The sequence below is a fragment of the Notolabrus celidotus genome, chromosome 2, assembly GCF_009762535.1.
Source record: "Notolabrus celidotus isolate fNotCel1 chromosome 2, fNotCel1.pri, whole genome shotgun sequence".
NCBI lineage: Eukaryota > Metazoa > Chordata > Actinopteri > Labriformes > Labridae > Notolabrus > Notolabrus celidotus.
In genome coordinates, this window is record NC_048273.1 from 14,975,973 (window position 1) to 15,000,352 (window position 24,380).

Consider the following 24,380-nt stretch of genomic DNA (forward strand, 5'->3'; position numbering starts at 1 on the left):
ATCACTAAACAATATCACAGGGAAACTGAGTAAATACAAAGTATGGATGTTAAGGTTCTCGTACTGCACAAATAAACTTTAAGGTTGTATGATTTACTTATTTATCAAGCTAGGCTACAGCCTCCAAGATTTAGCCTCGCTTGGAGGCTAAAGGGCCACAAGCATCCCAGCGAGTCTCAAGAACATGTACTTTAAGCCAGGTTATCTTAGCATTTAATCAATGTTATTCTTTTAATTCTAAATAATCTAATTAACTAACCTTTTTTATTCAGTGGTGCACAAAAAGTACACTTTAATATGAATTTTTCAAAGATGTAACCTCTGTAAGTTAGCTTTATTAAATGAAAGCTATGACTGCAGTCAAGCAAGCCCAGGGTAGCTTTAACTAGGCTGAGTGCTCACTGTGCTTAGATATTGGATAATATTTCTGTCATTTCTAAAAATGTGACTAACTTATGAAGTTGTTTATTTGAAGTTCAGTCATTTATGTCACATCACTATTTTTTTTAACATCAAGTCAAACAACAACAGCAAAAACCTGAGGTTTGATCTTTAATCCAGTATCTTATATAAAGCTATGAAGCTCCCAACGTCAGTTCCTCCATTATATGTTATCTGCTGTTGCCTTGAAACAAAAATTACGTTACTTTGTGTAGATCAAATGCCATACCAGCATGCATCGATGACGTGTTGAACAATGCAGAAACTGATTTAAGCGGCATACATAGGTTGAACAAGAACCCATTATTGATCAAAATACCAGACTGTGCATCACTCAATGTTCTGTGATAAATTGTCCCAGACACTCCTGACTATCATCTCGCAGGCTTAAATCAGGAGTGATCAAATGTTCCAGTCAGTCAATCTAACATAATATTGAAAAGCGTGGTCATTCTGGGCTTCTGCATTTGTGTGTGAATGTGTAGAAAGGAAGAAACTGCACAAACGTAGGAGCAGTGAAATGTCCCTGCTGATCACTTGAGCCACTGAATCAATACAATTGTGCTCATCTAATGATTAAATACTCTCTTTTGGTGAGATTGTCATTTCATGAATCCAAAATGTTGCCTCCTTAATAGTGCCAGGCTTACATAATGAGGGGGAAAATGTGTGTATTTTCCTGTTAATGTGTGAGTGTTTGTGTGTACATGCAAACATTGCCCACATAGAGAGAATGAGTCAACTCAGAGAGGCAAAGGGATGGATCTGTGCCTGGATGCCCAGCAGGCCTCAGCTCGGTGTCTTAACTCTCTCCAGCAGCTCCTCGCTGCCTGATTCCCACTTTGGAGTAAACTACCTCTAGCAGCTCTGAACACATTCATTTAGAAGCGTGGCAGCAAAGGCAGCAGCCGCTCTACCATCCTGCCCTCACTTAGGGTGGGGAAGTATAATTTTACCATCCATCTAGAGCATATATATTCCTGAATGTCTAGAGCCAGCCCTACAGCTACTCCCTCCCTCCTCAGAACCCATTTGTATGTAAAGCCTCTCCATGCAGATCCATACTGTGGATTACCTTGGCAGAGACACTACTCAAATGAGGCCAATGCTTTAGGTAGTAAGGATGCATTTGCATTCATGCTGCACATCCACAAGAAATGACCTACTTAAATGCAAAAGATGCTCATTGTTCAGTTGTTCAGTGAACACATCTTATTTCATATATGAACAATCTTGTAATCGTTTTAGCTGCAAAAATTTGACATCTGCGATACATTGGATACATTTATGAATTCTCTACACCACTGAAGTTGCAGGAAGATTAGGAAGGGTTGAAATGGATTCCCTGAGAGCCTGACTGCCATATAGTTTTGCACTAGTATTGTATTTTACTGCAGTCTGCCAAACTCACATTAGCTGAGCAGGCTGTCAAGGCCTGGAGCACCACAGGTAATAAGAACAGGGCAAGACATTGTGATCACATGCATTGGATGGATTCAAAAATCTCAATCATCAAAAGTTTTTTCTCACACTGTCTGGTCATGAGACAAGTCAGAGACTGTGAATGAGTGTAAAGTCTATGTGAGAGTATGAATAAGAGAGTGAGCTACAATGATGAAACAAGAGCACCATCTGCTGGTTTTGGCTTACGATGATGCTGACACACACTTGCACATGAATGGGTTTCCTCAGAGAGCTCTCTGGATGATGAAGCACTGTCTATTTGAGCTGTACATCACCCTGACAGCTGTGAAGGAGGCATGAAGTCCCAAACCCCCAACCCACCCTCACTTACACTTACACACATATACTCACATAAATCAGCTTATTTGATATACAAGAGTGTAGGCCTTTCCTCACTTGAAATCACTCATTTCCATTGAGTCATACAAATAGATCCTCTATTTTGTCATGTTTGGGCTTCAGTGCTCATTTGTTTCTAGTCTTGTGATGTGTGACAGACTTTTGCTGGAGTTTTCCATATTTAATTTTCTCATATTGAAGCCAGAAAATAAGGATTTACCAAGCTATTTGAAGCTACAAGTTACGCTTTCTCTGAAACCACAGTTTAACTGAGAGAAAGCTTGGCAGTTCTTAAAACGTACACTTATCCTAAACATAACTAGAAATGATACGGTCATTCTCCGGCCGGTATCCATAGTTCAGTGACAGAGCAACAAATGGCTGCATGTCAAGAACCAAACCAAAATTACAAAGCAGATGTTTTTGCTACGACAGAAGAGGGAGAGCATGAGCCACTGGAATCATGAAAATGTATCATAGACCGTCCGGTGATGATGCCTGATGCTGAGCCAAGAGGGTGAGGCTGTTTTTTAAGAAAAGGGCATAAAGTGCAGAGCTGAGTGACCAACACCAGACATAAAGTAATTTATCTATTACTATTTTCATTTCATTTTTATTCAAAGGCTAAACATTCAGAGTCTTATATGACCAGAGTTTGGCTCAAGATGATAATGTTTACTACACCTTATACTGTTCTTACCCAGTCAGCTGTGGGCTGTTGTGGTTCTTGAACTTTGACCTTGATTTCAGAAAGCCTCTTGCAGGAACATAAACTAAATTGCAAGTTTAAAGGTCATAAAACCTCCCCATGCAATTTTTTGTGGATCATTAATGTTCTCCCAGTTGTAAAAAAAAATGGGCAATAGTTTGTAAGTGAGTAGTGTGTGTGTGTTGGGGGGTTAGTATGTGGCGGCTTCCCTCAAGTATTTTTTGTTTTTAACTCATCCTAACTGCCTCTAAGAAAGCACTAGAGGGAGCTAAGGGATTACTAGGACAGATTGAAATCACTGTTTTCCTCCCATGTCTGTCCTGCCAGCAGCAGAAAACATGGCAAGTCTTCTCTTTTACTCACTAAAGAAGGAAAACAACTCCAGGTGGCCCAGATCCTGACTTAAATAAACAAAGCTGAGTTGAGACTAGGACAGATGTGAGCTGGCTCTGCTTGTCTGTCTGCTGTGACACTGCTATAATTACAGAAGAAGAGGTTTCTCCACATAATCATATAAGACCATGATGTGTAATGTTGTGACTGCATGTAGTGCATTACTCGATGGCAACTTTGAGAAATTGGGGTATTATTGGATTTTTTTCTAAAGGCGTTTGCTTGACTTTAAGAAAAATTAAGTAACTTTGTCTGGATGAAATTAGGATTAAATGTTTGCATCATGGTGTCATTTGGGTTTGGCACATGTTTTTATGCACTGGTCAGATGTTTTGCTCTAATGCCATGATTTTTTAGTTTTTACCACCACTGAAAGTACTTTTTTTTTTTAATGACATAAAAACTAGAAACAGAGATTTTTTTCAAAGATACTCCTGTTATTTATTTGCATGAGAACACAATCCCTTTTTATAGTTCTTCTGAAGAGAGGAAGACAAATATTTCTCATGTGCTCTGTCACATCTGTCTTCTGATTGTGTCACCGGTTGTTAATAGAAAATATTTCTCTTTATCCTCTATGATAGAGATAGATAGACCTTTTCTGATATTTGGGGGAGGGTTTAGTTTTCATTAGATAGGACAGCTGGAGAGGGGAATTTTGACAGCTTGTATGGAACACTCGGTGTAAAAATCACCAAAGATTAGTGGTTAATATTTTGGACGGTGGTGAGTGTTTGCTTTATTCAAAAAATTTAGAAGACGATTTCAGACATTTTTCTCTCCAGCTCTACTGCAGTGTTTGGGTTTAATTAACCATTTTTGTTTTATGATATTTCCCCCCCTACATCCAAATGAAATGTCCCCGTTTTTTGTCTCCTGAAAATGATGACTGGTTAAGATAACAAAATATGCAGTATCATTCGGACCATTAACGATACAGAGAAAAAACAAGATCATATTCAACAACAGAACACTAATGTTTAAACTCAGGAAGAGTTCAGAAAATCTATGTTTGGTTGATTAATGCTCATTTTTTGTTTAAAGTGTTGTATCATGCTCTGCAACACAACATTAAAGTTAGCTTCAATTCACAGATTACTATTCAGCTGTCAAGAGGAAAACGAAGGGAGTTTTGACTTGCAGTGCAGAGCCTCTGATTCTGCAAGTGTTGCACATCTAAGTGTTCTGGATATGTGTTAGTGATAATAGGTGAGCTTTGACAGTGTCTAAAATACACTTTCAACTTTGTGAAAGCTCTATTCTATTAAAAAGGGGGATTTTACAGATTTTTCCTCCCCTCTAGACCACATTGGACCAGGTCCTGATCCAGAACCACTGTGGTCTGGAGGTGAAACAAGCAATAAAATCCCACTTTAATAAAAATCTTACAAAGTTGAAAGTTGAAAGTCAAAGCTTCCCTGAGTTGAAGATCATGCTTGGAACAGTGAGAGGCGCACAAGCCGCAAAATCAAATGCTCTGAATTACAAATAAAGAGTCTTAACTTTCCTTTTATCAGCTGAATTGGAAGCAGCTCATCCAAAGATAATGTCAGCCTGGTCACACTTAAATTCAAGCTGCTTTGTTTAATAACTTGATTATCAAATCAGCGCAAAGAATGAGGGGCTAGTATGAAGTATGTCTGTTTTGAAATTCATCAGACATGAGAATAGAACTGCCTCCATCCATAAAGAGATACTAATTTCAGGAAAACGTTGTCTCTTCTCTTTTTTCAGGAGCTTTTTGAAAAAACAGATTTATTGTGAATCTCTCTTAAATGTTCTAAAGTCTTGTGCCACATGCACACCTCATCACTGCTCAAGAGCTGTTGAACTAAACACACAATAGTGTAGTTTAAAACAGGAATACAATCAGATGAAGTCATTGCTAGAGTGGCTTTCAGTAACCATATCATGAATGAAGATACAATTCATTACATTAACCAAGTTCTTATTTTCCTAACATTTGTTGTTTATTCTGCTAATAGATCATGAAAAAGTGGATACAAGTTAAGTTTTTCACATTTCCTGATTTCAGAGTTGTGGAATAAATAAGAAAATAAATGCAGCAGCCCTGCTTAAGGCTGATGTCAGAGCCAGTGACTTCATGGTCTCCAGCTCTGCAGCATCCAAGTGACTGTCAAGAGTGAAGGTGTGGAGGGGAAAGAAACATTCAGAGGGCCAGCAGGACACACGAGGAGAAACAGACAGGGATTAACTAACCGGCTGCAGACATGCATCATGTGTAATGACTGAGAATGTGATGTACTTCATCAGACACCAGATTCAGTAAACACAAATGCATATTATTGTTAGTATTGGCAGCATTCTGGAGGTGGGGGATCCTGGTGCAACTCTCTTCACGAGCAGCAATCAGCAGAGGGGTGTAGGAGGGGTAAAAGAGGGAGGAAGCTCTCCACCCACCCTATCCCCCCCTCTCTTACCTTCCTGCCTCCCTCCCCCCTCCCATCAGGGCGCACTCACTCTCTCACTCACTCACTAACACTAACTCCTCTCGCTCAGTCTCAGGGCTACTGCGGGACCAGGTCGGGGGGAAATCACGGCGGAAACTTGAAGCAAAGATGCGGGCGCTCGGTGCCGTGGGAGTCGGGGTGTTTTGGGCGCTGCTGGGCGCTCTGGTGCCCGGCGGCGCGTCGGATCTGTTGACGCTGGTGCAGGAGCAGGTCAAGTCCGAGTCAGTCCTGCTGAAGCCAAAGGTTATGATCGCCATTGTGGCTCGTAACGCAGAGCACAGCCTGCCTCACTACCTGGGCTGCATAGAGAAGCTGGAGTACCCAAAGGAACGCATAGCGATCTGGTAAGAGACAGAAAGGGATGGGAAAGGTGGAGTTTTTTTGATCTTTAGACTGACATTACTTTCATGAAAGGCTACTTTTTAATCAAACATGTTCAAAGATTTCTCCTTGTGCAATTTGAATAAAGAGAGTGCTTACTGTATAGTTCTCCCATAGTTTTAGATGCAAGTTGCGCGTGTACACCGATGTGCACCGGAGCGTGTTGTATGCCAAACAAGAACAGCGTGTGTCCAACTCAATTATAATAACAGATCGTCAGAATCAGCACACAGACCTGTTGCAGCGTTTTTACGATGCACTTACCTCGCGTGTCTGCCGGCGTCCAAATTGCACGTTGTGGGAGAAGATGAAAGAGCTTCTGTGTATGTTGGGTTAGGCTTAACCCTTAATCATGGTTCCCTCCATCTGATTCAGCACAAACCAGCGGAAACTAGGCTTTAAAACAGCAGGGCTGGCAGGTATAAAAGGGTCTCAAAACTTAGGTAGGGTCCTGCAGTGAGCTGGGTCTCATACTGAGATAATATGAAGCTATCAAAGAGGGAGCCCTGCAGGTGGAGGGATGAAAGGAGACATTGAGTTGGTCTGACAGCAGAGCTGGGGGGTGTGAGAAGTCATGCATAAAATGTGTGTGCCTGTGTGTGTGTTCAAATGAGGGTATGATAGAATCACACAGAAGCTGAAAGATTATGGACTAGAAGCAGGTTGCTTATCAGAGTCCAGATGAAGAGAAGAGCAGTCACATGCATCTCTACTGGTGCTTGCAAGTCTTGGTTGGCATTCCTCAGTTTCCCACCCTTTCCTTTGCTGAGTATTTTGCTTTTGTTTGCAAAGTTACTTTCTGTTTCTAATTTAGAGACCTTCACCAAAACTCACACAAATGCATGCTGGAGAAAATCGGTTAATTTCCTCATTTTTAAAACATAAATTTTAATTGCTAAAGGTAAGAAAACCCAGAAAATAGTCAAAATGGAACACAATTTATGGATCTGACTAATAAGTCTGGTGCCAACTAGCAAGAATGACAATGTTAAATCATTCAGTCAACTAAATGCATACATCATCATACATTTAATTCAGGTAGTTAAAGCTCCTCTGGAGATTTTAGCAAGTTATAAACAAATTCAAATGATGATGACTTAATGAGCTACAAAAGCAAAGATGCCATCACAGATATTGACTGTTTCTTTAAAGTTTCTTTTAATGTCAGTCATCTTTTCCACTGGGTCAGTGCCCGATGAGGATGACTGCCGGTCCCAAAACAGCCTTTGTTGACATTTTCCATGATAACTTTTAGAATAAAGTAGGAGGAGATTTTTTGGGGTCAGGAAACACTACTCTCACACAAACAGGACAAGATCAGGACAGACATAAAACATACAGCTTCTTTGTTCATATGGGCACAAAATTTTAAAAAGTTCCTTATTGTAGCTTTAATTTTCTATTTTGGGAGCCACAGCTATCTAAGAAGTGCAACATTATCCTTAGTCTTCTATTTTTACAAAAGTTTCATAATGCACTTCACTTGACTTCGAATGAAATAGCAAATATGAAAAAGAAGAGATAAAAAGAGACAGCTGAGAACTGTGGAAATATTAAAAACTTAAATAATGCCATAGTGATGATTATTCCACTTTTTTGGCCTTTTGTGGCTAAATTGGTTAAAGTAATTATGCATTTTACACAACCTAAATCATGGCATTGTGAGCCTCTGTGTTCTCAGTGTCATTAATGTTACCACCCACTGTGTAAGCCAAACCACCCAATAAATGCCAATTTACACTCAACTTTAAAAAAAGCTTTAATGCATGTTTTGTACCGAGTGTTGTAGAGAACTAATTGATTTCAAATGTCATGACAAGTACACAGGGCTGAACTAAAGTACATAAAGAAAACACACTTACTTCAAGATCATTCCCACGACAACATCAAATTAGCTTTAACTGCACAGCATTGTGTGTTTATATGATGGTATAGAGTAGCTCAGAGTAAATAGAGAGCTGGGGATGACATGAGATGAGGGTCTCCGTCTGGACTCAAGCCAAGGACTCTGCGGTTACTTGATACACATCTTCCTCCCTGAAAGCAGCCAGGTTGTTCCACTTTACTACATTTCCACAGCTCATCTGGATAGATCATGGACACACTGATGTAAAGAACTCAACGAAACAATCAGGAAGGACGATAATATCAACAGCATCTGGTCATGAAGCTCCAGTGTTTTTGCTGGGACATAATGTTCTTCTCTCAAGCTCCTCTCTGGAGCCACAGATTGAGCTAAACAGAGAATCGTTTTCCCTCTTCATTCGCTCTATACACATTTCAGTCATGAAATGCATGACAAAGAGCAAGGAAAACTAGTAAAGAAGGATGTAGATGATTAAATACAATAGCATGGGTGTTCTTTTAGCAGCGGTAAAGGGAACCCAGCTCCTCTTTCATCTTCACCCATGGGATCACTGGTAATTGTTTTAATGTATGTTTTTGATAGAATTAGCGTGGGTGTGCATGTACATTATAATGTCACAAAACAGTTTAGACATAAAGAAAGCCTAGTGGGATGAACATTCAGGGGATGTTTTGCTAAAAATGAGTTTTCACTGTAGGAACTTTACTCAGGGAATAGAGACTTTAGAGATACTCTGGATTTTCACAGCAGGAACCAGGGTCCAAATTAAGTCCAATGCTTCAGCTCTAGATGTACAACTATGTGAAAGTACAGGGACTTACAGCACTGGGGCATTTCTGATTGGTCCCCTGCTTGCAGCTTTAAGAAATATTACAGAACAGTCCTCAGTTAGCGATACACAACTTCCGACCAAGACTTCCTTTTATGTGTGCTGCATTATTTACATCCCAATTAGCAGTCTGAGCAGTGCCAGTGTCTTTAGATCAAAAGCAAAGTTAAAATTTGCCCCAGATGTCTGCCAAATAAATGCTGTAACTTTTTGATTCATTATATCCCCCAGGGTAGCGCTGATTCATCTGTTTCTGATGGGTCTCAGTTTTACTGTAAAAAGTAAGGTACACAGATACTTACTGTAGCCGTGCGAACCCCAAAAATAAACCAATTTTATTGTGATTTACGTGCAATTTACAGGTTTTAAGTTTTCTTAATTGACAACATCATGACACGGTTTTTAAAAGAGTAAAACACAAGCTTTGTCAGGTCTGTCAAGGCTAGATTTATAACTTCTGGTGCATCTCAGGAATTTTAAATCTGATTAACTTTTTTGATACAAAGACATATATATATATATATTGTGTCTATAGGCACAGCGTATAGACACAACACATGACCAGCATTTCAGACCTGTAGTTATAAAAGTATTTTAAAAAATTGCACCAAGCGGTAATTCTGGGTAGGAGGTCCTGGGTACTTGTGGCGCAAATGCATCTTTAAAATCTTCATTTGTCTCGTGCAGAAAAAGTGCACAAAAAATGACAGGCAAAAATCTGACATCAAATGCACCAAGATTTCATATTTAATATTTTTGCCATTGATTCAGGTCAGTTAACAAAATACATACAAAGTAATGCAGACAACTCTCACTGAATTTGTTATTGCATGGCTACCGGTGATGAACAACTGTTTTTAACTGTCATTAATCAAAGATTTAAAGTAAGATTTTGTTAAGTTTTTCAAGAAACAAATGAAATGGAAAACCTTTGTAGGAACAGGCGTGGTTGAAATGACATGATGACAACAGCCTTTAAGAGTCTGAACTACTTAACTACTCAGTCAGATGACAAAAACTCCCCAAAAAGTCCTGACAGGCTTTGGCCCTTGTGAGGATTCTGGGAGTACCAAAGATTCCAGTTTGAGCCTGTCCACAGGATAATCCGCATTTAATGTTCAGGTCACGTCCCCTCCACCCTGTTACTTCAGCCCTGACTCACCCTGACGGTTGGGATAGTCTGTAAAATCTGCCTTTAGAAGTTTTCCCACTGCAAGTGAGTGCAAGTCTGACAGAGAAGTGGCAGAGTGGTGAAAAAGGCTCTCACACTGCTGTTAAAGAATGGGAGAATGCAGGGTATTATAGAGAGAAGGGGTTGGTCTGGCAGGGAGAGGGTGGTCAGTACTGTTGGGAAATTTTCCAGAGGGCATTTAGCAGGTTGGTTAATCCACATTCCCACGGTAGCTTGCCCATGTGTAATCGCTTGATATAACAGAAAAAACAATGAAATGTAAGGCTGTACAAGAACAATGATTAAGTTCACAAAGAATGGTAATATTCTGTCCACTTACCGCTCTGATTTTCAAGACCTGGACCAGCCAAATGCATTGCGACTGAGCTTTGCAATAGGTCACAGTATGAACTGTTGCTTTGAGTAAGGAAAATGTGTCATACCTGTAGCAACAACAGACAAGCATCAGTTAAGACATGTGTCAGTCCTCGTCACAGTCTTCAGATGACATGTGAGATTTACACCTTGGGTGTAAAGGCCTCAGAAGGCACTGTCAAACGGAGGTCAGCGCGGCTCAGTTAGCAGTGCTACCCTGCAGCAAGACGGTGAAGCTGACCTGTCCAGCCAGCGTTTTGATTTGTAGTTCTTGAGTTTGGGTGACATTTGTCCAGGTGTTTTGCTCAGCTCATAGATATCACAGTCAGTGACCCTGAAGGCTTGAGTTGACTCTTGGTGCTAATGTGCATTTTAATGTTTCTATCTATCCAGAGTTTACATTTACCTCCGTCCTTCTTTGATTGATCTCCAACTGAAAAGACAAAATAAAATCTGGTGATATTTCAAGTAACAACAAAGTATTTGAAATTTTTGTAGCAACAGTCAGACAACAGCTAACGTTAGCATTCAACCGCATTTTGGCAATTTTGGCATTAGCTAGGCAAAGTTGATATTACTGTAGTGTTATGCCGCGTTCACACCAGACGCGAATGATCGCGCTATTCACGCAAATACAGGCGCGAGAATGTTTTGTGTTTACTTGCTCTATTCGCGTGAATTGAGAGTCGCACACGCGAGCTCAAGATGCGAATTGAGCAAGAGGGAGGGGCTGGGGGGGTTCCCACAGCATACTAGTCTGTTGTTATCAAACAAGGTTGAGCTTGCAGACTTTAAATGCTAAATGGGACAGAGTTAGCTCCCTACTAGAACCGATAGCTGACACACAAAGTTTTTCACAACTCACCAGATAATCTTCCTCACTCTCTGTCCTCACAGTGAGCTCCTGTTTATTCCTGATCCCATAAAAACAGGTAGAGTCACAGAGTTTGGGGTAGCTGTAAAGAGATGGAATCAAAGTGTCCCAAATATTCCAGATGAGTGAATCTCCGCTGATCCATCCGTCACACCTCAGGCCACGGGGTGATCTACACGCTGATTGGTGATCGCGACACGATGGATTCGCTGGTGTTCAGCATTGCCCAATTCGCGCCATTTGCGCCACCAGACCACTACTCGCGTCTATTCGCGTCTCTACATAGACTTTACATGTAATTCATTCGCGCAAATGATTTGATTTGCGTTTGGTGTGAACGCCTCATTAGAGTGATAAAAATAAATGTTAGCTAGGAATTCACCTCCTAGCTAACTTAATTTCAGTAGGAAAACTGGTTGAATACTTAATGTTAGCTGTTGATTAACAATGGCTAATGGGTTATCAAATAATGAATTTCTTTCTTGAAATATGACCAGTTGTCCAATATATATATATATTTTTAGTTAAATACAAATTATCAGCAGTAATCTGAATAGTTGTCCAGTTATCTACTTAAATGACAGATTAAAATGTCTGCGGTTGTATTTGGCAAATTATCATATCCAATAACTCAAAAAGCTTGATATTGTTGAGGTGTGCTTTTTTTTATAGGATGATAATTTGACCAACTGCGCCTGGAGTCTTAAAGACACTGCTTGGCAAGCAAAATAACCTCAATTGTTTGGGTAACATGCTAAGCTAAGTTAGCTGCCAGTTCTCCAGCCTTTAGCCTGTTATCTGTTGAATTATTATTTCAAGTAACTTCAAAGGAAATCTTAGGAGCGTCATTGTTTGTCAAACACCTCTGGAACAATGCAGACAATGTGTTGTTCCCTGACGCTGCTTGTTGCTGGCTGCCTGCAGCCTGCAGGCTGTGCTCAGGTGGTGATGGGTGTCCCCAGGTGCTGGGCGAGGGGTCAACATGATGATTTGTGGACTTCTCTAGGAGACATACTGAAACTTAATGAGGATGTTCGAGCGCTGACATCACCAGCCGACCCAGCAGGACTACCTCTCTTGTTATCATAATATCAAGTCATGTATTAACCCATTCAACACAAAGTCACTTATTTCATATTTATGGTATTGAACTTTATACTGTATACATCATGCAGGGGTCGAGATGGATCTGGTTTGCATTTTTTGATGGTTTCTTTTGACATCCAACTAAATCTTACATTTTACAACCACAGTTAATCCTGATGTACCCGAGGGTATGATGTGACTTCATATGTAAAGAATTTTCCACAGCTGCTGAAATACACTAAGCATACACAGAATATCTCAGTGACAGATGTAGCATGTATACTGTAACTCCTGTCAGACATGTAGAGAAGTGTTGTGTCTACTGTATCGTGAGATGAGGAGATTGATGTGAGATTATTTGATACTTCATACCATATGTAGCTTCACCCTAGCAAGCAGTTCAAAAAATCTTTATCCTATGTGATATGATGTAACAAAAGATTCTACCTTTTCACTTTTAGTAATTCTGACAAGTGTACTGAGCAACTCAGCAATAAATGAACCATAAAAAATTGGACTTGAATGCTGAGTATGAGACTTTATGAATGGATGGTTTATGCTGACTTGTGTTATGCTTTGCCAAGACATGTCCTCCAAGTGCCAAATTTGACTTATATAACCCCTTTTAACCAGGATATTTCTGAGCCCTTAAAGGACACTGTTTGGTGACCTGGCTTGGGTGGCACCCTGTTTAAGGCAAGTGCTGCTCTGATTTGACTTTAAGGCAACAATAAACTAAAGAAATACTAACCCTAAAAACAATTATCTTATCCTTTTTGGTTTACCAGTAGCAAGGTTTAATAAACCTCTCCTTCTGCTCACTTCTAATTAAAAAATGCTCGTTACTAACCCCCAAATTAAGTAACTGAACCATTTTGTTGAAGCTCAATTGATGGGATATTTGTAAAATAAACACACATTTTGTTCTTTACTAAAGTATATTGACATGATTGCACCTCAGCCAATAGTTCTTAATGTTGCTGATCATTACCAACCATCAGAATTTTACAGAAAGTTTCCCAATACAGAGAGAGGGGATCCACTAAGAATGAACTGCCACGGCTGATAGCACCAAGAATTTGGATCATTTGCTGTCATCTGATCCGTCTCTAGGTCTAATTGTGGAGATGAGCCGTCAGTGTTTGGACTCGCGCAGAGTTGAGTTCCCATCTTGACTGCCCACAGATGATGAGCTGAATTCTGAGGGGTCCCTTTTTATCAGTTTACTGTGAAGTCACATCATGACAGATGGGATACAAATTTCAAAGTTTATAAAGTCGTCTATTGGGGCTCCAGACCATCTCCACACATATGGAAAAGTGTGCCTTCAAATGCCATGGTTAAGCCTTGGACAGCCCCTGCCTGATGTAACACTAATAATGAATAGTGATAGCAATGTTAAAGTAATAGACTGAATGTGGAAAATTTGAATGTGACATCCCTTATAAATACCTTTGAACCAACTTTCAGCAGATGGCAAATATTTCACTGCAGAAGTTTTTTGCAGCGAGGTTCACTTACATAGAAAGGGGCCAGTTTTGCCCAAAATAAATGCACGATGGCCGATCTCAATGCGCAAGCCACAAACAGCACCTGCACACATAAGCTGCTGTTTGTCCTGGTGCATATAACACAACTTTGTCAACCCAGAAAGGACCAGATTATCCTCTCAGTTTATCACAAACTATTATAGTCAAATCACCAAATTTGGTTTCTAAAAGATACCAGATGAATGAAGAAAGGGAAAAAGTATTGTCTTTTAGATGTCAAAGATGTAATAGTGTTGAGTGTGAAATAGAAATATTCAAGTAAAGCATAACTACCTCTTATACATACTGAAGTATAGTAATTGAGTAAAGATATTTATGTCCCACTGACAGGTGATGGTTAAAATGCCCTCAGTCGTAAGTATCATGTTGTCTATACCGCTGTCCTTTCAAATTGTTGAATACAGAAAGGCAACACATCTGTTGGTTCATTGTAAACATTAAAACATGTGTGCTGTTGAGTGCAGGCATGCATTCAGGGAATCCCACCAACTGAAAATATGCCCTGCTAGCACATTTGTGCATGCCACAGGTGCCTCTGGTAGCTTCTTGGACAGTCTGTTGAGGCCACTGATGGTTTTATCTGGTTTCATTTACTGAGCAGATCTACTGTTTTTTTATCTACATTCAAAGGAAAGAGTAAAAAGGCCATAATCTTTATCATTGTTGTGATGTTCTTTTGTCGCACTGGAGGTTTTCACATGCCAGGTGTGTTACCTCAGGCTTCTTTCTTCTGTGGGAGAACACATTGTTCTTTTTTTCCTACCCCAGGGAGTTTGGAGGGCAGTCTCTCCAATTGTATGGAATGAATTATCAGGAGGCTATTGTGTGTTATCTGGTGCTGACAACATGGGAATTTGATACTGATTAGCAGCATATGCTTTTGCTGTGTGTCAGTATTTATTATATCACAGTTATGGCATTCAGAGTTTGTTTGATTATCACATTCTATGTCTATTAATTTGCAAGCCATTGTGTCTGTTTTCAAATATCTGTGTATGTTTTATGTGTGTTTATATGCTATCACACATGTTGTGGGTGTGTTTCTGCTCTGCTGGCTCAGCCTCTGTTTTCTCTTCACTTCTCTAATGACCACATAAGCCCACAGTGAGACAGGACTTCAATCAATCTGACCTCCCAATCAGTATCACCTGAGGAGTCATATTCTGTAGTCACTTCCAGTCTTTGGGAAACTAAAAAGGTCTTTTGACATAAAAAACTGCAGGTTTATGTTTCCCAGATCTGCAGCTTGTAATGACGAAAACAGAGGAAGACCTTTTATCTTCTCTCTGGACGATTTGGTACCAAAAAAAAAATGATGTCACACACAAGATAGCTGCACACCACTTCTCTGGAACATTTAGCAGAACATTTGACATCAAAGCCACAAACTCCTCTACAGACGTGGCTTGTTTAATTTACGTCTCACATGGTTTCAAATAAAAAAAGGCAGAGTACATCTGGCTGTGCCTCATTGCCTCCCTGCTGTGAGAGAGTGAACCATAAGTGATGAAGTTAACTCTGAAGTATGTTACCCTCCATATCAAGCATACCACATGTTTGACACACTTAGCTTGCGTTGCTCTGGAGTGTAATGTTTTGGAATGGAAAATGTGAAAGTGCCAGAATTTGTATTTGATCTTTAAAACGCAGTAGAACAACGATGACAGAAAGAGCAAAAGAAACAACTACTAAGGATACTATCTCTACCTCTATTTATCCTTCTTTCATCCCGGAAACCTCAAAAATAGCAAGATGTTAGTCAAGGGGATACTTTTTCTTGGTGACTAGTTGTTGTAATATGAAGTTTCACTGAAAAAAAAGCTGAGAAATTTCTACACAAAGCTGGGAATTGTAGTTTTTAGTAAATTTTACTCACACAGGAGTTAGGAGAGCATCTGGTGTGGACTACTTTTGGCAGTGGATGAATACATATTTTGCTCTCTATTGAGGGTTTACCGCAGCCTGTCTTTATAATGATGAAGGAACATGTCATATGCCTGATGTATGGGTTTTTACTGTGCTGGCATCAAGAGAACACAAAGCACTTAGTCTTAGTTAATGCCACATCATTTAGAAATGTGAAGTGTAACTCTAGATGTAATGAGTCACCTTTTCATTACACTGCCTCAGTACCTGCAGGGTATCTGCAAAAAACAAGAATTTTTATGAGTAATGATGATGTGTTAGTAGAAGAAAATTACTATGTGGTGCAATGTCTATCATACAAACAGAGTGACATCACAGACAATCTACGGGCCTCTCACTGAGCCTGTTAACTGTATAACTAAAGCCAACAGGATGCAGCTGATGTTGACCTGCCAATAAGTCGATAATCCCTGATCTTTAGCAGGGAGGTAATCATGGGAAAAATTTCACAGTAACCCAGCATACCTATTCAATCACAGGGCTCTAAACAAAAAGAATTGATTTTTCCAATCCCTAAGCCTTTTTGGGATTTTTCTGCCTTGGATTGGACATGGCTGTTGGCTCTGGACTGAGAATTCTTGCTAAGATACCCCATGTGTTCTAGCCCATTTCCAGTTGTATAGTCAGAGCCTGGCAGCCCAGCAATGACAGAGTTGGCAAAGAAAACAACGGTATCTTGGATTCATCAGTCTCATCTGGAGAGAGGGACGTCTGAATATGGATGAGTTTAGGTGATGCAGAGGCAGAAACAAGTCCTGTCTCTCAGGGTGCAGAGCACTGTTTTCATGAATAGCAGAATAGTCATTTAAAGAAACCCATGCTCATGTTGTCGCCGAGACATGTTATACAAACACCATCTACCTGTCTGGTAACCTGTTTGTTTGAGTCATGAATTTCACTGTATTTCCTCTACGCTCCTGCTCTCTCATTTCCTCCATCTTTCCCTTCGTCTTTCTGTTCCTCATTCACTTCTTCCATCTGTTTCTTTGAGTTACTGTTTTTCCCTTGCTTTTTTTAAACAAGTGTGTTTCAAATAATGAGCTGCTTTGAGTGCAAGACATATGTTGTTTTGATGCATATACAGTTGAAATCTTTCACTGTGTCCCTGAAAGAGCTGGAAGAAAAGCATTAAAGCAGTAAAATATTGACGAGTTAAAGAACAATAGCCTCGAAGTGTTAAAGAGCAGATAATTAGTGGGTTAGTGCCAAACAAAGACATGTTGTTCCTTCAGAACAGCAGGGATAATGTTCTGCCTTGGAGACATGTTAAGGATACCATCAGCATAGTGGCACACCTTTCACAATGTTTTGGGGACGAAGTAGCTTTTTTTTTACTAGTGCCATGGGACAGAGTGATATTTCTGTATTTGTTAATCGAGGAAAAAAAGATGACAGTGTAAGTACTGTTAGCATTCACAGACAGAGAATGTAATGCTAAGGTGAGCAGTAGCATAGCAAGTTACATAAGAAGTATTAGCTAGGTAGCAGGTTAGCCAGTTGTTGCTACAGTTTCCGCTGCAAAGATGAGACAGTTTCCATGAGCTAGCACACCAATCTAGATGACTACTTATTTACAACTCCACTGTTACTAAAGTTAACACTACAACAATATATGTTTGCCTATGTTTGACTTTATTCTTCAATGTTTTCCCCATAAGATGAACTCAACTCAACTCAACTCAACTCAACTCAACTCAACTCAACTCAACTCAACTCAACTTTATTTATATAGCACCTTTCATACATAAAAACATGCAGCCCAAAGTGCTTCACAGAATAACAGAGAGACAGAAAACAACAGCAATGGTCAAATTAAAAAAGGCATGATTATAAATAAAATACTTAAAAATAAAACAAAATCAATACAGTAAAATTAATAAAATAAGAAATAGTGGAAACAAAAGTTAAAAATAAGGTATAGAAGATCCGATAAATACAAGAATTAAATAAGATAAATAAATGTTAAAGCATTGATTCAAATAATAATGATTAAAAAAATAATATAAATAATAAAAATAAATAATGCAGTCCAGGGCTAAAAAGAAAATACTCCAAATTAAAAGCTAGATTAGAAAGGTACGTCTTAAGTTTACTTTTAAAAACACCCAGAGCTCGCTGTTTTAATGTCCAGAGGCAAAGAGTTCCACAACTTAGGGGCATAAAAACAGAAAGCTCTCTGGCCTGCGCTTGTGTGAGACATACAAGTAAAATTTAAAAGGGAAGCATTCGAGGACCTCAGTGATTGGGTTGGAACATAAAATGACAGGAGATCAGTGATGTATGGAGGAGCAAGGCTGTTAAGAGCTTTAAAAACAAGTAAAAGAAACAGGGAGCCAGTGCAGAGTTTTAAGAAGAGGGGTTATTTGATCAGTTTTCTTTTTCCTTGTTAAAACTCTGGCAGATGAATACCCTTCCTCACTGAATGGACTTTGATACTGTTGAAAATGAACTATTTATAAATCTTTCCCAAAGCTTAAAGATAATCTAAAGTGTGCTACACCGTTGTAATGTAAAATCTATGAGAGAGGACTTTTTAAAGAAGTAAAACCAAAAGGCCTTTTTGAGGCATGTGCTTGTTGAACAGCTTTTTCTTTCTTTTTAATGTCTACCATGTCAGAGTTCTGTTTCCATTTATCATAATGCACTCAAAGCGAAGGGGATGACTCTGTGCCAGATAGCACTGCAGCATTACCAGTTTTAGCCAAGGCTCCCTAAAAGTAATTCCCCTCTGAACCATGAAAATATAGTGCAATTCTACAGAACAAAATGACATCCAAGGAAAATGTTTTCAACAAAGTGAAGGTACAGAGCCGGAACTGGTGGAGGCTTTCAAACACTCAATGCTAGACTTTTCATCCTGTCTCCCTCTGACAGTCAACGCTAACTTTCTTTAATGTGCAACGTTAATGACTTTCTCTTCCAAGTCTTGAATATGAATCCTAAATATTACACTTCACTGCAATTCCGCTGGCCTGGCTACCTTTGTTGACCCTGAGAGTCATGAGGAATTTCAGTCAGGAGGTCCAATCACACCAACCCCTCCCTCCACTCTCTCCAACTCTTCTTATCCCCTCCATCTCTCACCCCATCTGACCCCTCCTCTTTCTCTTCTCGTTAGGCCATCAAGAGGCTCACAGCCACGTCAGCCTATACTGCAGAGTCAACGTACTTACACACACACACACACACACGCACGCACGCACGCACGCACGCACGCACGCACGCACGCACGCACGCACGCACGCACGCACGCACGCACACACACACACACACACACACACACACACACACACACACACACACACAAGCATGGTTATTATGTGTTGGAGGTATCTTAAGCTCTGGTCTGAAAGAGGCATTCTTGCTTCTTAATTATATGCAGTACCTGGTCATTATTGGCAGGGATATTAGATAGTTTATTTGATCAACAGTCAGCTGACACTGGCCTGCCGGAGCCATTCAGAGGTGTGTTTACTTAAGAAGGCCAGAGTTAAGACAAGCCTCTGTGTTTAAGGCCCAGATGTCAGCCGCCGAAACCTTCCCTGTTATCTGACACGCTCTGCCTTAAAGAGAGGGAGGGAGAGAGCCAGAGAGAGTGATGAAGTGGGTTGATAACCAGGTGATGGAGATGCAGGTGTTAGAGCGCAAGGAAGTGCATTTCTTTTCAGATGGATAGAAACCTAATAGGAAAAAGGCCTGTAGCCATGATGGAGAGAATAATGCTGTCTGCTTTTAGCCACCAGCAGTTTGGAATATGCACTTAGAATACTGGTGATGGTGCAAACAGTACAATGCCCTAGGCATTTTGAGGGACCCATGACAAATGTTCACTTCTGTCACACAATTAATCATGCTGGGTGAGACACAGTATGCTGTACTACTCAATATGTAAACAAGCTTTTGTATTCTTCTCTGCTGTGCATGTGATAGTAATTTCTACCATCCTTGAAAGAAATGTGTACCAGCTATGTGGAACACTGACAGTTTACAATCAAACCTATGTCCTTTTTATTTATATTTGTGCTTATGTAATTGTTACTAAACTTTTCTACATGATTTTTAGCAACTAAAGCATAAAAAAGGATGGTGAAAAGACAACAGGATGAGTGTTATGCTCAAGCTGATTTAACATATTTAAGAAGCAGCATGGGGCTGGATAGACTCAGCGGATCAGCAATACTGGCGATAGAGAACAGAGGCAGAGATTTGGCCTGTATCAGTGTAGTCACAGACTTTGTTGAGCTCAGGGCCTGTAGGAAGAACTTGTAATTTATGAGTACAGGTTTCCCTTTGTTTTGGATTGGGGTGTTTGATTTTTTAGCAATTGAAACAGCAACAGAAGCAGGACATGGACTGTGCTGACTGACAGTGTGAGTCAGAGATATTGATCACACATTGAATTATGTTTAATTTCCTTTTTACCATGTGTTTTTACCATATACAAAAATAAACTAGTAGCTTATACTAGTCATGTTATTTAAACCTACATTGAGGGTGCTTGTGTGCAACCTAGAGTGATAGAAATCTTGAAGTGTTGACATATTGCAGAAACAGAGGTTTGTAGACTTAAAGGAGTGAACTTAACAGGTGTCCATTGACCATTGAGAGGAGGTTATGAACAAATGATCAATGCTTATGGATTAGTATATGACACTGAAATATTAGCGTACATGTACTCTTAGTATCACTACTTTTAGATCCAGTGCCAATCAAGTGCTTGTAATGTCTACTACAGCCATTTCTTTTTTAATGTGATAAAAGTGCTCTGTTTTGGGGGATTTCATACAAACCAGTACACGAATGAACTGTTTAGGAAATCATTTTGTCAGTTTTTGTGTCTGCCAATTTGATATTGTTACTCCTCTATTCACAACATTACAACTTAATACCTTATCAAAGACAAATGTAGTATGTGAGATTTGAAAGAGAGACTTCAAACAGAAGGATTAATATATCAAGGTTAAAGAATAAATAATCTTGCATGCTGACATTTCAAAGAAATAAAAGGGACATCCAGGAAGTGATAGAGAGATGGAGTGGTAGGGGTGTGTAGGTGAAGCCTTGAAAGGCATATGTTGTCCAGATGCTGATCATAAAGACAGAAACAGGGAGAGGAAGCCCAACCCAGACCCTGCAGACAGCAGAATAATGAGGCTTCAGCTCAGAGTAAACGTCAAAACAGGACAGAGGAAAGAGAGAGAGAGATAGAAGTGTGGAAAGAGGGGAGTGTGGGCATGAAAGCGCATTTAGTTATATCATGTGCATTTGATTTTTGACATGTACAAACTTGAAATGTGCTAGCTATGTATAGATGTAGATCCCATTGCCATATGAATATTCACTATGTTGCAGTTTTTCAGAGACACTTGAAACTTGGCACTCTGGTCTCAGTAGAGCACAGTTGAGCTGTTATGGCTGATCTTGCCTGGAGGTAGAGGAAATTGAGGAGGAGGAGAAGCAAACTGCTGCGTCCATTTAGGACCAATGAGTGTGAGAGAAATAGATAGAAGAGAGGAGACTGCAAAGATATTCAGTGCACATTTGCAGCTTTGGTTTTTACATCAAAAGGCTCCATTATTTTCTTACATTAAACAGAACACTGAGATGTAATGTTTGGGACGAAAAGTCACATGGGTGCTCTGAGTCCTGAGATTGGATGGAGAGAGGTGGGAGAAATGGGCATGTTGGATGTGCTTGTGAAAAACCCTTAAGACGTTATGTATCACCCTGGATATATTTATTATTATCCTGTGATATTTAACTCTTTCTGTGAAACTGTACAGAAGTACAGTGTATATTTATCAATGTTTTAACCCCAGAATCGTCATAATAGATACAAGGTATCACTTCTCCCATCATGGCTAAATGTACTTCAAAAATGGCCCTTTTATCCATTCCTTTTCTACACTTTTCTGTAGGTACTAAATCTTTAATCTTCAGCAATTCATGATCTGGACACAGTTAGCTCGTGTTCTGCCAGGAACAGCCTGTAAAAATAAAAAAAATAAAGGTTGCTAGTGAGATTTACTTTCTTCTAGATCTTGAGAGCAAAAGAAAAACCCTACTAAGCTTTTTAATTGGATGTTTGTAAGATAAAGTTAATCTAACCCTTTAAAACTTTTGAAGGGTTTTAATGAGCTCAATGAGGAATTCATTGAAATGTCGATTGTGTGTTGAGAACTATGTTGTGGAATTGTTTTTTTTCAGTGCTGGTTAGCAATAAAATACAACGAGGCTAACTTATTCCCTTTCTGTCCCGCACTCCTCCTGGTCACCTTAAGCTTTATTCACACACGCACTTCACTATTAAATATATAAGGTAAGCTGCTTGCCTTCACTTAGACTTTTCGTGCTAGCACATTCATAAAATTGTACAAGTTGTCAGGGTGAGCCGATGTGAGAATGCAGAAAGTTATATTCATGAAAATCCACCATGAGCAGGTGTGAAGACGAAGTTTACTTCATGCCACTAGTGAGCAATGGTGCAATCTATATGCATGAAATGAAGCTGCTTCATTCTCTTTTCTGCTCACTAGAATGCCCCTTTCCACTCTTTTCATCGGTAATGTGAATCTGTCTGATTACTAGTAGCAATAGATTAAAGGTGAACTGTCTTATAGTTTAGGACTCTGCTTTGTTAGCAACCTTGGACATTCTGTAAACGTAACTCTGTGGTACTTTTTGTGCCATGTCTTGCCTCAAGGCTAAGATCCCCCGTAATCTACCACCTGTCAGAGAAGACCTCACACTGTGAAGGACGTGTGAATAAACAATTTTAGAAAATCTCAGAGGCATGCTGTCCTGAAATTTTCTAGATGTTTTCATGAATGCATTTTTGAAAATGGCTTTATAGACACAACAATAAACTTTGTGTTCCTACATATCATACCATGCATTGTTCTCTTTTCACTGGCCAGAAATTCCCTCATTTTAAATCTCTGCCTGAAGCACAGACTGTCATTGGGAGATAGCATGTAGAAACACATTTATTCCCCCTGGTTATGTGCTCTTAAGCACTTTAAAAAGCATGTCAACGTGTGCACATCTGCTCATTACCAGCCAGGCAGGTGTTTCAAGCTTACAATAAAAAACCAACAGGTTGTTATCAGGTCCTTTATGACTCTCATTGGCATTTGTGCACTCATACAGCACATGCATGTACTTGTATGCACTTTTTAAAAATGTTTACTCGCGCTTATAACCTTAACACACACTTGAACAGCTATGTTTATACTTGTAAACCTCTACTTGTGCAACAGATAAATCACCAGACATGCTGCTGTTAAACCAACATTCCCAAGACAGAAAAATAAACGGCTTCATGTTTCGTCACACACCTGCATGTATTGGCAGGCACACACTTACTTGCTATTAAAATTATTGACCGGTCTCCTGAAGGCCTTTCTGCAGCTGCTGCCTCTGTCTGATGAGCAATTTTTCTGTCTGAATGAGGATTATTGAAATTCCACACATACGACAGCTCTGTTTCTTTTCAACTCATCTTCATCTTCTCTTCTCATCCTCTGTGTGATAACTCCAGACTGTGTTTGTTTATGTGGGATTGCTCAATATCTAATTTTTGGTCTTGTGTTTGTGGAGTGACATAAGAATCTGAGGGTGTGTCTGTGTGAAAACAGGTGTTTCTGTACTTCTGTTTGTCTTCAATGTGGTAAATGAAGAGTACTAACACTGCTATCTTCTATGATGAGAGTGTATTTACTAAAAATACAGTGCTTAAGTGGGTGTGCGTTTGTGTGTGTGTGTGTGTGTGTGTGTGTGTGTGTGTGTGTTTCTATCTCTGTCCAGCCACTCTAAATTTGGGTGTTATTTTGGAGAGAGTACAGCGAGGAATATTACAGCAAGCAGTTGAAAACTCCATCTCACCAACTTTGTGTGTTCACTGTATGTGTGTGTGTGTGCATGTGTGTGTTTTTGCACACTCATTTGAACACAGGCCTCACACACTGTTTACTTTTCCTATTGAAAACTAATTTGAAATACAAAGATAGATAAACCTTGTTTTTCTGAAACTCAGATTTGCAGCTGTGATAGCACACTGCTGATTGGTCCAGGACTTTTATGTTACAGTTTTAATTTCATATACACTGCCATACCCACACACACAGTAGCCACAGTGTGTTCTCTGAGTCAGCTCTGGGAGCTGAGGTGGAAATCTCTTGCTGAGTGAAAAACCACAAAGATGACAAATAAGTCTGCAGCTTTCCTTACTTTTCACTGACATCATTTGCTTACAGGTACGTGTGTGTGGGTGTGTGTGTGTGTGGGTGTGTGTGTGTGTGTGTGTGTGTGTGTGTGTGTGTGTGTGTGTGTGTTTGTATTCTGGTGTCTGTGCAGTTTTTCTTTGCCCAGTTGTTGACACTTGGTGCATCAAAATACACATCCAAATGAAGTTCCTGTCTAGCCAGACATGGAGGCCACTCTTTCGACTCCTGCTCAGTCTACCTGTCTTGATTTTGTTTTTTTACCCTAAGTCCCTCACAGTG

The 24,380-nt window shown here is 39.8% G+C and overlaps 1 protein-coding gene and 1 long non-coding RNA gene across 2 annotated transcripts in view; one reads left to right on the top strand and one right to left on the bottom strand.

The window, feature by feature from the left end:
* Positions 1-5,807: 5,807 nt before the first annotated feature.
* colgalt2 (collagen beta(1-O)galactosyltransferase 2) overlaps positions 5,808-24,380 on the top strand; it is a 31,382-nt gene continuing 12,809 nt past the window's right edge. The window contains exon 1 of the mRNA XM_034700103.1: positions 5,808-6,161. Within this exon, the coding sequence (XP_034555994.1) occupies positions 5,926-6,161 (236 nt within the window). The 5' untranslated portion in view covers positions 5,808-5,925. The remainder of the gene's footprint in view (positions 6,162-24,380) is intronic.
* Positions 9,633-10,909, bottom strand: LOC117824578. Its single transcript, XR_004633613.1, has 3 exons — positions 10,847-10,909; positions 10,406-10,508; positions 9,633-10,316 (listed from the first exon to the last, which is right to left on the bottom strand). It is a non-coding gene; the product is annotated as an uncharacterized LOC117824578 (long non-coding RNA).